This window comes from Zingiber officinale, chromosome 3B, assembly GCF_018446385.1.
Source record: "Zingiber officinale cultivar Zhangliang chromosome 3B, Zo_v1.1, whole genome shotgun sequence".
Taxonomy (NCBI): domain Eukaryota; kingdom Viridiplantae; phylum Streptophyta; class Magnoliopsida; order Zingiberales; family Zingiberaceae; genus Zingiber; species Zingiber officinale.
Genome location: NC_055991.1, coordinates 61,439,700 through 61,454,604, shown reverse-complemented (window position 1 = coordinate 61,454,604; position 14,905 = coordinate 61,439,700). Strand labels below are relative to the sequence as shown.

Sequence of the window (14,905 nt, the reverse complement as noted above, 5' to 3'; positions counted from 1 at the left end):
TAGTTAGAGCCCTAGAGTCAATCATATGATGATTGTTGTATGTACTCATTGTATCATATTCTTATGTATATAAAAGCATTTGTTTTTGATTATTATACTTACTTGTATTGGTGTCAAATAACTAAGTATAATAGCGTCCATGAGTAGAATGTTCTTACCTATATCAATCGATTGGTTGAATCGATAGTGAGATAGTATAGAAAATACTACTCTTAATCATTCCTAGTCAAGTATTAACATTCAGGGACAATGTTAATGCGACGAGACTAGCATGTAGGTCAACTCGATGACTTGATCTCACAAGTCATGGGTATGGAGATATCAAGTTGACACATGGGTATGCATTGGAGAATGTATACTGAATGACCCGCCATGAGAAAATATCATGAATCGTTATATGAGTGTCATATACTTTCTCATGTGGCTATTAGTATGACAATTAGTCTTTGGACCTGAACTCACCATGGTTCCCTACATAAGGAGTTACATACTTTAGCTTCGTCAAACGTTACCCGTAACTGGATGGACTATAAAAGCGATTACTGGGTATGTAACAAATTATGCGGAGGGATGTGAGTGATGTAGATGGGATCTATCCCTCCTATATGACCGGAGTGATATTTTGGTTCTTGATAGAGTGAGATCACTAAGTGTATGGACATGCTCAAATGAGTCGATATGAGATATTGAGCTCATTTGATTAGAGTGAGTCCACTTAGAGTTCAAGACATAGATTGATTCAAAGATGACACGGTTTATGCCTGATTTGATCAATCTAGATATCATGGATAGAAGGGCATTGTCACATATTGTGAGAGTCACAATTAGTAGTCACGAAGGTAATGTTGGATCTCAACATTCTTGCAACTTGGGTAACATTGATGTATTGCTAGATGCCGCTCATTGCTTATGTTTCTAAATAAGATTTAGAAATATTGCCAACGTTGCAAGAACCTATTGGGTCACACACAAAGAACAAGTGAATGGAGATTAGGTTCATATGATGAACCAATTGGATTAGGTTCATGTGATGTATCAAAAAAAAATTAGATTAAGAATAATATAATTTAGGTTTTTTGAGTTAGACTCAATTAGGTTGGATTTAACTCACCAAGGAAGATGAGTGATTAAGTTTGACTTGACCATATGGAAGGGGAAATATCAAGTTTAACTTGATGCCACCTCATGAAGGATAACTTATCCTACATGGCATGACTAGCCAACACATCCTTACCAAATCATCAAGGGAGAGCAAGATTCCTAGTGTGGTCGGCCATATGAATGGAAGATTCATTGGCCGCCCAAATGAATGCATTAAGATTCATTGAATGCAATTAATTGCATTCCTAGTGTGGCTAGCCACATGAATGGAAGTTTCATTGGCCGCCCAAATGAATGCATTAAGATTCATTGAATGCAATTAATTGCATTCCTTGTGTGGCCGGCCATATGAATGGAAGATTCATAGGCATTGAATTAATTCATTCATTTTTGTATCATCTTACTTACTTCTTCCTTGCTCCTTCTCCTCTCTTTGCCGAGAGCTCCAAGCAAGACAAGAAAGTTAGTGAGTTTATCCAAGAAGAAAGGTAGAGTGATAGTCACATAGAAAAATAAGAGGAGTGTTTGAGATTATATCTTTCGCTTTTCTCCTACCTTTCTTTCAATCCCACCCGAGAGCCCTAGGGAGTGCTAGCACACTTGTGGTGCTCTCTTCTCCATCCTTGAGTGTTAGAGAACACTTCTTGTTTGTGTGAATACTACTAGAGGTGTGTACGCTTGAACACACTCGAGATCCGAAGGACCTTGGACAAGTGGGATTTGTGAAGGGATTTGCTTAAAAGGTATAACACCCACCATGTAGATCTAAAGTAGATCGATCTAGAGTAGGAAATAAGTACAAGAATTTTATTAATTTTTTGCATGGATCCGTGGCTAGCATTCGGGGTTTCCGCAACGCACAAATGAATTTTACGGCTCGAATTGCTAAAAGTGGTATCAGAGCCACGTGCGAACTTGTACTTGTTTCAATTTTTGTTTTATGAAAAAGTTTCATTTCTTTAAGTCTCTGTGATTTTACTAATTTTATGAATTTTATGAGTATTTTTCTCGTAGAAGCGAAGCAACAAGTGTTTGGTCACTTGTAGGCTTCGACGACCGAGAAAAACCTTCCGAAACGACAAGGTCTTGCCCAAACAAATTTATTTTGTTTGGAACAGCAACTTAAGGCGTTGTAGGATCGCTTAGGAACACTCGCGATGGTTATATCACGAGTAGGGGTGCTGCCCCTAACCCCACAAGGGGCTTTGTTTCGCGATTGCGCCAGAAAATCGCTAATCGGAACCGCCGGGAAGTTGTAACTCGTAAAATAGATAAAATAGTAGTAAAATTATAGAAATTTATAAAATACATAATTTAGAATTATCTGTGATGTTGTGATGATCATGGCTCAAAAGACCCAATACGATTGGTTAATAATGTGTTATAATTCATAATATGGCATGCGCACTATCTTTGTGTTGTGCGTGTTGTATTTGCTACGCGACCTACGTGTCGTGCCCTCTCTTTTATATTCTGGTTGTAAAATAGTTTTAAACTCGAATGTAACTCGAGTTTCACATTTGTAATGTACAAAATTGAAGTCGTGGAAGGTCCACTCAAGGAGGAGTTACGAGGAGGCTGAAGTCAACACATGGTGGTCAAAGAAGGCGCTTGATGAAGTAGCTAACCCTAAGTTGATCATCCGATCTTCTCATTGGCTTGAGAAGATAGTAGTAGGGCCATGATCTCATCACAATTTAATTAAATAGTTAATTAATATATGTATATATATATATATATATATATTGATAATTTATTGAAATTAGTGCCTTTATGCGTATTTGATAAACATCCTCGATTAGATTATATCATAATCAAATTAAATCAAAAAATGCCTACCATGCCGTGATACCCATCACTACCTCGATCACATGTTGTTGAATCTGCCAAAGCAGAACAACGCATATTATCTTGGTAGGGTGCGGAGGGACAATCTTGGTCCCGCATATCAACGCATGGGTTATGACAAACTCAATTAGATTGAGTATAACTAGTTAAATCAGATTTAACTATAGGTATTATCCAATAGTTGGAAGATAGGACAAAATCACATTTATATTAAATCTGGGGTGATTTAGCCAAAGCTAACTCAAGTTTTAATATACATGCGGATCTTGATCCTATAAACAAGAGTTGCATAGAGATGTAATTGGTAATTTTACCTACCGATCATACTAAGTCTTGGGTGATTTAGCCAAAGCTAACTCAAGGCGTAGTATGATGTGGATCTTGTCCCACAAAAATTATAGCTAGTTGGTTAGAATCTAGTAAGTGTGATTTGACCACATCCCTGACTTGATTCTATAAAAGTTCTATAATTCAGTGGGAGCATCATTTAATTAAAGGCCTAATTAAATGATAATTGGAATATGATATTTATTTTTTGCATTTTTGTGTTGTAGATTACCATGTCGTCAAACACGAACTAAAGTTGTGATAAAAACACCATATACGATATGGACTGGGAGAAATCCTAAGATGTCTTTTATGAGGATTTAGAGTTGTGAGGCTTACGTTCGACGTCAAGTCTCGGACAAACTGGGACCCAAATTCGATAAGTGCTATTTTGTAGGATATCCCAAGGAAATGAAGGGATATTACTTCTATATTCTCATTCAGTACAAAGTGTTTGTGGCTAAGACTGGGGTTTTTCTAGAAAGAGATTTTGTTTCTAGAAAAACTAGTGGGAGTACGTTCAATCTTTAAGAAGTTCAAGATATGGACCATAGCACTGAGGCCTTGATGGAAGTTGAACTAGAACCACAAAGAGTTATGGATGATGAGATTGTTGCACAAGGAGTTGAGCAACAACCAGTTCAAGTAGACATACCTCTTCGCAGATCTGATAGGGTACGTCGTCAGCCTAAGAGATACTCATTTCTCTTGTCTGACCCTGATGACGCTATACTCAATGAGAATGAGCCTACCACCTATCAGGAAGCTGTGATGAGACTAGATTCTGAGAAATGGCTAGAGGCCATGAGATCCGAGATGAAATCCATGTACACCAACCAAGTATGGACTTTGGTTAATCCACCTGAGGGCGTCAAACCCATAGGGTGTAAGTGGGTCTTTAAGAGAAAGACTGACATGGATGAACTTATCTATAAGGGTCGCTTGGTAGCTAAAAGTTTCAAGCAAATTCATGGTATTGACTATGATGAAACCTTTTCTCCAGTAGCGATGTTTAAGTCCATTCGGATCTTGCTTGTTATTGCAGCATACCACGATTATGAGATCTAGTAGATGGATGTCAAAACCACGTTTCTGAATGGAAACCTGCTCGAGGATGTGTACATGACACAACCTGAGGGTTTTGTAAATCCACAGCATACTAGCAGAGTATGCAAGCTGCATAAGTCCATTTATGGACTAAAGCAAGCTTCTCGGGGCTGGAATCTTCGATTCGATGATGTGATCAAATAGTTTGGTTTCATCAAGAATGAAGATGAACCTTGTGTCTACAAGAAGGTTGTTGGGAGCACAGTTATCTTCCTTGTATTGTATGTGGATGCCATACTACTTATTGGGAACGACATCCCTTTGCTGCTGTCTGTAAAGACTTGGCTAGGGAATTGTTTCTCAATGAAGGACTTAGGTGAAGCAGCCCGTATTCTAGGCATACAGATCTATAGAGATAGATCTAAGAGAGTGTTTGGCCTAAGTCAGAGTACATATATTGACAAGGTACTACTACGGTTTGCCATGCAGAACTCCAAGAAGGGATTTCTGCCGATGTCACATGGTGTAAGTCTTTCGAAGACTCAAAGTCCCTCTTCTAGAGAGGAAAGAGACTGCATGGATTAGATCCCTTATGCTTTAGCCATAGGATCTATCATGTACGCCATGCTATATACTCGTCCTGATGTCTCGTATGCTTTGAGCATGACGAGCAAATACCAGTCAGATCCAGATGAAAGTCACTGGATAGCGGTCAAGAATATTCTTAAGTACTTGAGAAGGACTAAAGAATATTTCTTGATATATGGAGGCGATGATGAGCTAGCTGTAAAGGGTTACAGTGATGCTAGCTTCCAAACTGACCAGGATGATTATCGATCATAGTCTGAATTCGTGTTTTGCATAAATGGTGATGTTGTGAGTTGGAAGAGTTCGAAGTAGGACACAGTCGCTGATTCTACAATAGAGGCCGAGTATATTGCTGCATCAAAAGCAGCAAAGGAGGCAGTTTGGATCCGCAAGTTCATTACTGAGCTTGGGGTGGTTCCTAGCATAACAGATCCTATTGAGCTCTATTGTGACAACAATGGAGCAATTGCGCAGGCAAAGGAACCTCGCTCACACCAGTGGACCAAACACATACTACGGCGCTTCCATCTCATTCGAGAGATCATCGAAAGAGGAGATGTGAAGATTTACAGAGTACCCACAGAAGCTAACATGGCAGATCCCTTGACCAAGGTTTTGGCACAGAGAAAGCATGATGATCATACTAGGTCATTGGGCCTTAGAGCCTACACTGATTGACACTAGTGCTAGTGGGAGATTGTTAGTTAGAGCCCTAGAGCCAATCATATGATGATTGTTGTATGGACTCATTGTATCATATTCTTATGTATATAAAGGCATTTGTTTTTGGTTATTATACTTACTTGTATTGGTGCCAAATAACTAAGTATAATAGCGTCCTTGAGTAGAAGGTTCTTATCTATATCAATCGATTGGTTGAATCGATAGTGAGATGGTATAGAGAACACTACTCTTAATCATTCCTAGTCAAGTATTAACATTCAGGAACAATGTTAATGTGACGAGACTAGCATGTAGGTCAACTCGATGACTTGATCTCATAAGTCATGGGTATGGAGATATCAAGTTGACACATGAGTATGCATTGGAGAATGTATACTGAATGATTTGCCATGAGAAAGTATCATAGATCGTTATATGAGTGTCATATATTTTCTCATGTGACTATTAGTATGACTATTAGTCTTTGGACCTGAACTCACCATGGTTCCCTACATAAGGAGTTACATACTTTAGCTTCGTCAAACGTCACTCGTAACTGGGTGGACTATAAAGGCGATTACTGGGTATGTAACAAATTATGCGGAGGGATGTGAGTGATGTAGATGGGATCTATCCCTCCTATATGACCGGAGTGATATCTTGGTTCTTGATAGAGTGAGATCACTAAGTGCATGACCATGCCCAAATGAGTCGATATGAGATATTGAGCTCATTTGATTAGAGTGAGTCCACTTAGAGTTCAAGGCATAGATTGATTCAAGGATGACATGGTTTATGCCTCATTTGATCAATCTAGATATCGTGGATAGAAGGGCATTGTCCCATATTGTGAGAGTCACAATTAGTAGTCACGAAGGTAATGTTGGATCTCAACATTCTTGCAACTTGGGTAACATTGATGTATTGCTAGATGCCGCTCATTGCTTATGTTTCTAAATAAGATTTAGAAATATTGCCAACGTTGCAAGAACCTATTGGGTCACACACAAAGAACAAGTGAATGGAGATTAGGTTCATATGATGAACCCATTGGATTAGGTTCATGTGATGTATAAAAAAAAAATTAGATTAAGAATAATCTAATTTAGGTTTTTTGAGTTAGACTCAATTAGGTTGGATTTAACTCACCAAGGAAGATGAGTGATCAAGTTTGACTTGACCATATGGAAGTGGAAATATCAAGTTTGACTTGATGCCACCTCATGAAGGATAACTTATCCTACATGGCATGGCTAGCCAACACATTCTTGCCAAATCATCAAGGGAGAGCAAGATTCCTAGTGTGGCCGACCATATGAATGGAAGATTCATTGTCCGCCATAGACATTGAATTAATTCATTCATTTTTGTATCATCTTACTTACTTCTTCCTTGCTCCTTCTCCTCTCTTTGCCGAGAGCTCCAAGCAAGACAAGAAAGTTAGTGAGTTTATCCAAGAAGAAAGGTAGAGTGATAGTCACATAGAAAAATAAGAGGAGCGTTTGAGATTATATCTTTCGCTTTTCTCCTACCTTTCTTTCAATCCCACCCGAGAGCACTAGGGAGTGCTAGCACACTTGTGGTGCTCTCTTCTCCATCCTTGAGTGTTAGAGAACACTTCTTGTTCGTGTGGATACTACTAGAGGTTTGTACGCTTGAACACACTCGAGATCCGAAGGACCTTGGATGAGCGGGATTTGCGAAGGGCTTCGCTTCAAAGATATAACACTCACCATGTAGATCTAAAGTAGATCGATCTAGAGTAGGAAATAAGTACAAGAATTTTATTAATTTTTTGCACGGATCCGTGGCTAGCATTTGGGGTTTCTGCAACGTAAAAAGCGATTTTTGCGGCTCGAATTGCTAACAAGATAGTGGATTACTCGAACAGTCTGAGTCGACTCGTACCAACGAAGGAGAAGATTATCTAAATATTTGATGCTTTAGTTAGATATTTTATTGTAGCATACTTTTATCAATTACTTTGTCATTTACTTTCTTCTGTCATTTTTAGATAATTTACTAGTATGATAAAATTTATCTTTTTATCAGTTATTTAATTAGTGTTTTAAAATTTATCAATTATTATTTCGTGGAAACACTTCATAAATTGGTAAAAAATAATAATTTAAATTTAACAACTAAATGTATTTTGGCTGGTAACTAAATTGAAAATACCGATAAAATATAGATCGGTTAAAATTTAGCAACTAAATATATATTTGGCTGATATTATTAAAAAAAATTATCATTTATTTGGGCAAAATATTCAGGCCAAATATATATTTGGTTGGTATTTTTTAAAAAAATTATCGACCATTTGTTTGGACAAAAATACCAGCCAAATATATATTTGGCCGTTATTTTTGAAAATGTTTACCGGCCATTTGTTTGGATAATAATTGTTTAACAAAATACTAGTCAACATAATGATCGGGTATCCCTATTTAATGACCATGGATTACTGACCAAGTCCTGGCGAAACATATTTGACCGGTAATCCATATTACCGGCTAAAATACTATGATTACCGGTCATTTTATTTTGATGGTAAACCCAACTTTTCCCATAATGAAAGGATCAAATAGAATATGAATAAAAAAAATCCAAACTATCTAGTACATCAAATATGTTGGTGCTTATTTTCTTTCTTTATTTTTTTTCATTAATTGACTTTTCTAAACTATTAGCAAATATTTAAGTATTAATTATAGAAAAAAAAATCAATATTCACTCACCCTCACCCCCTCCCTAACACATCACTTCCAACCATTAGTTCTAATTTTGACGATTAGATTGAATCCCATTAATAGAAATTAATTATAAATGAATTTTTTTGCCAGCCAATTAATTAGTTGCTTTTAAAAAAAATCTTAAATATCTACTTATTATTGATAACAAAGATATGTTTAGTGTGTTTCTTTCCTTCTTATGCTTACCCCTTTCCACATCTTGATTGCTTTGAGATATATGAAAATGCCTCATATACCATTTTAATTGTGCACTAAATTATCTCTCTATGTACACCAATGTCCCCACCTCACCTTTCCCTCTCCTCTCTCTATGTTCATCGGCGGCTATCAATCACCTCGTGTCCCCTTTTGCCTCCCGCTCTCGATGTCCCCCCACCCCATCGGCTCGGGTCATTCACTAGTGCAGATGTTAAAACATATACATATATTCATAAGACAGCATACAACATCAAGAACAAAGGCATCCAACAAAACCACTAGCATTCAGGTCAGCATCCTTAGTTTTCCTCGTAGCATAGTTTAACTAGCTTTGTCACAATACACTGCATGTTTATTCGTGGTCAATTATGAAACTCATTTTAATCAATTTGAACGTGTATGACTTCCAGTATTACTACAAAAACTTGCTTCTGAATCGTGACCTACATCTGGTACAAAAACTTGCTTCCAGTATTCGTGGCTTTATCTAATTTTGTCCAAACCATTTCAATCGACCAACAAGCGAACTGATATATAGGAACAGACAATAGGCATTGAGACGAACTTGCAATGGCTGGATCACCGATCTCCAATGTGTTATCAGGATAAATGGGAGGCTCGCAGTCAGCCTCACCATCCTGTTGCATGGTATTAAAGCTTCTTCATACTTCTTCAGGCTGCAGAATATTTTCAGAAAGCAATTATAAATTAGAATATATGGACAGAAGTCTGTCTCTGCCATTCCAAGGATACCTTACAAGCTGCATCAACATTTTCATCCAAACACAGCTCTTCACTCATTTCGTTGTAGATCGAAGCACCACGAAGGTTACCACTAATTCACATATCAGCAGTGGACAAAGAACTCATCTCTGAGATCAACTTGCTCTTTTAACATAACTTGACAGGATAAAGAAAATTTACTCAACAAGTATAACATAGTCCAAATTAGTTTTCCTTCTTTACCAATGGTAGCTGCACTTCATGCTAAATCTATCAGTTTTATCCCAAATCAGACATTAGTAGCTACACAATTCATCTTGAACTTGCCTCTGAAAAATCATATCCTCCTTAAGCTAATTCTCTTCTTCTTTTCACGTACTGCAAAACGCCTAGCCATGGCAACATTATAGAACGTTCTCATATGCTCTGAAAGCCTATGGATGGCACTGAGATTACCAATTTCTGACAATCGCAACAAAATAGCATCAAAGCCAGAATAGGAGAGTTTAATCCTCCGTTCTATTATCTCATCGAGAAGGCAACATGCCCCCTCTGCTCTGTCACAGTTAAATAACCCATCAATCATGATGCAATATGTATCTGCAGCATATGTACATCGTCTCCTATTCATCTCTTGCCACATGTCAATTGCCCTATCAGGTTCACCCATCTCAAAGTACATTTTCATTAACATGTTATAAGTGTGAATGCTAGGCTCACAACCAGCTTCTATCATCTTATCACATAGCAGTAAAGCTTCTTCATCCTTCTTCAGGTCACAGAGAACCTTCAAAAAGCAATTATAAGTAAGAATATCTGGTCGGAAACCTGTCTCAGCCATCTCCAACAGTACCTTATAAGCCGCTTCAATGTTTCCAGCCAAACACATCCCTTCGATGATTTCCTTGTAGGTTGAAACATCAGGAAGACAACCCCTTGTTTTCATATCACTAAGCAATGTAAAGCAAGCATCCATCTTATCAAACTTTGCGAACGCTACAATCATTATAGAGTAAGTCTTGGCAGTGGGTGAAGATATGGTTGATCCTTCAGTTCTCATAAACTCAAAAAGCTCTTCCGCTTCACTTATCATTCCAGCACTGCAGAAGGAATCAATTGCAGCATTGTATGTAAAATTCTCAGGTTTATGCCCCATCTGAATCATTTCCTCGAGAAGTTTAATGGCCTGTTTTGGGTTCCTCACTCTGCACCACCCAAAGAACATAATATTATATGTTCCTGCATTCGGTGTGACTTTGTTCTTCAATCGGTGAAACATTGTATCTGCTTCCTTAACAAGGTAGCACTTGCAGAGAGCATCCAGTAGCAAGTTAAATGCATCAGTTGCGGGCGGAGTCTTCATCCTTATTCTTCTCTTCTTTGCAAATTTCTTAATATGAGTCAAATGGTTCTCTGTGTAGGTCTGCAAGATTGTCACCAAAGCATTAACTGGGACAGACTTCTTGCTGCTTCTCTTCATATGGTCCAAGATATCACACACAACACCAAATTGTTTAGACTTGTATCTTGTGTTTGACAATACATCGATCATGAAATTGAATGTCGAAGGCACATGGGTATAGCCATCTTGGTGGCCTGCCCAGGTGAAGAACCTGAAAGCCAATTTCTCCTCATAACGCAACATTTGCAAGACATCATCTACCAGTCCAGTGGTTAGTACGATGGCAAGCGAATCTAGAGCATCCTCCAATTTTCCACTTGAGCCTGAGGAGGACATTATGGCTTCGTATATCTTGTTCGAAGCAGGACCAAAGTCCCCACCTTTACCACCATCGTTTACTGAGCCACTACTATATTCATCTGCAGCAGGTGGCTCAGAAGAAGATGAGTAGGGATGAACAGGTAGGTCAGAAGAAGACGAGTAGAACAGGGGATTGAAAAAGGAAGGAACATCAGAAGCAGTTCTGGGAGGAAAAATCGCATTGTGAAGATCGGAAATTACCCGCAATTTTGAATAAGCCCAAATAGCTTGACCATTGAAACAGCGGTGGCGATCATGATGATTACGAGAATATGATGAGAAATATCGAGCTATACTGATACAATTTGACGAATTCGATCTCTGACCTACACTCCATCTTCGAATTAAAGCAGGAAACAATGGATATGATATCATTTATGGATACCTTGTCGGCGAAATAAACTGCTACGACAGAGTTCAGTCGCCAACCGCAGCGGCAGCCGCGGCGGAGGAGGTGGCAGTAGCAGGACGTCCTCGCGAGACAGCGTTAACAGAGAGCAAAAAAAAATGCAAATTTTTCTCGCCTGAACTCTCGTACCGGCGGCGGCAGCGGGGTATCAAAGGGTTTTTTTTACTTTTTAACACTTTCATTCACATGGGCCTCAGAAACCTAATCAAGCACATTTTAGTATTTTTTTTTTTTCATTGGGCTCAACTAATTTGTAGGTGGACGATGTTCTTCAGATTTGCTCATTGGTTAAATTCGAACGCAAGCGATTCCTCACCTAGCAAAAATGAGCTGACAGAATTTTTTTAATAAAAATTTAACAAATCAAACTAAAAAATATTAACTAATTTATTTTTTTGATTAAATTAATTAAATTTTTTAATAATTATATATTTTTATCCTATTTTAATTTTTTATTCGATTAATTAGAAATTAGAGATTTAGAATTTGATTTGAGAATTTAAGATTTGACTTATTCTATTTATTCAGTTTAACCTAACAGAATTAAAATTTTTAAAATTAAAAATAACTGATATTTTTAAAAAGAAAAATTGAATTTCTGACATAATCAATTGAACTTTTAAATTTGATTGATTAAATTTAATTAAATTTTACTCATTCTTATGAATTAATCTTTTAAATTTTTTATTCATTGGAAGAAAAAAATATTGTATATTACATTGTAGCAACGTAGAAAAACAAAATGATGAAGTAGATAATATATAATACAGTGCACTGTATTATAATTAATTGGGTAGTTTATTGAACGCCTGCTTCATATCGTAGGGCGACCGCCTATTTTTATTAATAAATCTTCTTTTTTTTTTCTTATTATCAAAAAAGCATTTTAATTATTAATGCCTTTTCAATTATACTCTTTGCATTCATTTTCCTATGGTGCGAAAAATCGAATAGTTTAAAAATATTAATATTCAAATATAATTTGAGTTATGTGATATTTAACTTTAATTTGAAGTTCCATAATAATAATAATTTTGGCTCGATTTTGATTTAACTTTAATTTGTTTAAAACATGATTCAAATACTCTGAAATTTTAAAATTAGATTCAAGTTATTATGTCATATAATAAAATAATAGATATATAAAGATATTAAATAAAAGCTCACGGGCATATGATGAATAATAGAATAAAATAATGGGTTCAAATTCAGCAAATTATTGAATATGTTTGAATGGTTGATATGGGGAATAATATTTAATCCATATTTTGATGTAACTAAGATTAAGGTTAGATTAGTTGGTGATCTTTCTTGAGACTGTCGATAAATGAATCATCTGTGAGTTGATGTTGAAGTTGACTAAGTCCTCAATCATCCAAGAACACTGAGGGCCGGTGGAGAGACAAACCAAAGCTTGGATGGAAAAGAATGAGAACGATATGGTTAGAATGATAATTGGGGGTGACGTTCAAGTAAATCTATGATCGGGGAGAATGAAGAAGAAATAGTGGTTTAGGGTTATTGAAAGTCTATTTCAATATGTACATATGCAAGAGCTGCTGGGTTTTTCAGGCCGTAAAAATCGCTTTTTGCGTTGCGGAAACCCCGAAATCCCCATGTCACCGGATCCATGCGAAGTTTAAAATTTCATATACATGTTTTCTACTCTTAGATCTACACTAGATCTACAAAAGAAAAGAGGTGACCCTTGATGCGAAGCCCTTCGCGTAATCCCTCTCGTCCTAGGTTCGTCGGATCTCGAGAATATCAAAGTAGATACTCCTCTATGTGTATCCACACAAGCAAGAGATGGAGAGAAACCACTAGGATGTGCTAGCACCCTTGATGGTCTCGGCAAGGAGGAGGAGAGGGAGAGAAGAAGCCTTGAGAGGAAGAAGAAGAAATGAATTCCCTTAAATGAAAACAACTCATTCCACGCTAAAAGTGGCTGGCCACTTCATGACTTGTAACCCCCATGGAATATCAAGAGTCAAGTCTCTTGATCTCCTCCATGAGGTGGCATTTGGTCAAGTCAAACTTGACCAAATGAAGAAGCCTTAATGATGTGGCATTGGTCAAGTCAAAGTCAAGTCAAAACTTGACTCTTCATCTTCCTACTTAAGTCAAGTCAAACTTGACCACTTCTCTCCCTTGGTTGATCTAATATAACCATTGGTTCAAGTCAATTTTAATTTAATGAATCTCTATTCATTGAATTAAATTAATTAAATGAGTCTAAGTCCAAATTAGACTCATTTAACACATGAACCAACTTGAGTCCAATTCAATTAGCTCAATTTGGATTACTCTTAATCTAATTTGGTTCATCACATGAACCTAATCCTTTAGGTTCATCAAATGAACCTAATCTCCATCTAATTGCCCTTTGTGTGTGACCCTATAGGTTCTTGTAACGTTGGCAATGCTCCTAAACCCATTTAGAAGCATAAGAAATGAGCGGTATCTAGCAACACATTATTACTACCCAAGTTACAAGAATGTTGAGATTCAACATCAACTTGTCACTCCTCACAATATATGACAAGTGTCCTTCTATCCTCGACATCTAGATTGATCAATATGAGGCATAGACCATGTCATCCTCTAATCAATCTAAATCTTGAACTTCAAGTAGACTCACTCAATCAAATGAGCTCAATATCTCATATTGACTAATTTGGGCATGGCCATGCACTTAGTGGTCTCACTCTATCAAGAATATCGATATCACTTCCGTCATATAGGAGGGATAGATCTCATCTACATCACTCACATCCCTCCGCATAATTTGTTACATACCCAGTAAGCGCCTTTATAGTCCACTCAGTTACGGGTGACGTTTGACGAAGCCAAAGTACGTAACTCCTTATGTAGGGAACCATGGTGACTTCAGGTCCAAGGACTAGTAGTCATACTAATAGCCACATGAGAAAGTATATGACACTCATATAACGATCCATGATATTTTCTCATAGCGGGCCATTCAATATACATTCTCCAATGCATACCCATGTGTCAACTTGATATCTACATATCCATGACTTATGAGATCAAGTCATCGAGTTGACCTACATGCTAGTCTCGTTGCATTAACATTGTCCCTGAATGTTAATACTTGACTAGGAATGATTAAGAGTAGTGTTCCCTATATCATCTCACTATCGATTCAACCAATCGATTGATATAGGTAAGAAAATTTTACTCAAGGACGCTATTATATTTAGTTATTTGACATCAATACAAGTAAGTATAATAACAAAAAATAAATGCCTTTATTTATATACAAGAATATGATACAACGAGTCCATACAACATTCATCAAATGATTGACTCTAGGGCTCTAACTAACAATCTCCCACTAGCACTAGTGCCAATCAGTATAGGCTCTAAGGCCTAATGACCTAGTGTGACTATCATGCTTTCTCTGTGCCAAAGCCTTGGTCAAGGGATCTGCAATGTTAGCCTCTGTGGGTACTCAGTAAATCT

At 37.2% G+C, this 14,905-nt stretch overlaps 1 protein-coding gene across 1 annotated transcript; it reads right to left on the bottom strand.

The window, feature by feature from the left end:
* Nucleotides 1-8,891: 8,891 nt before the first annotated feature.
* On the bottom strand, nt 8,892-11,627 carry LOC122056521 (pentatricopeptide repeat-containing protein At1g73400, mitochondrial-like). The gene has a single exon (XM_042618499.1). It carries the CDS (start codon nt 11,383-11,385, stop codon nt 9,586-9,588), a length of 1,800 nt encoding a protein of 599 aa, XP_042474433.1. The 5' UTR covers nt 11,386-11,627; the 3' UTR covers nt 8,892-9,585.
* Nucleotides 11,628-14,905: the final 3,278 nt, after the last annotated feature.

What these genes read in the sequence shown, in the direction of transcription:
- LOC122056521 (XM_042618499.1), bottom strand. Translation starts at nt 11,385, where the DNA reads ATGATATCATATCCATTGTTTCCTGCTTTAATTCGAAGATGGAGTGTA.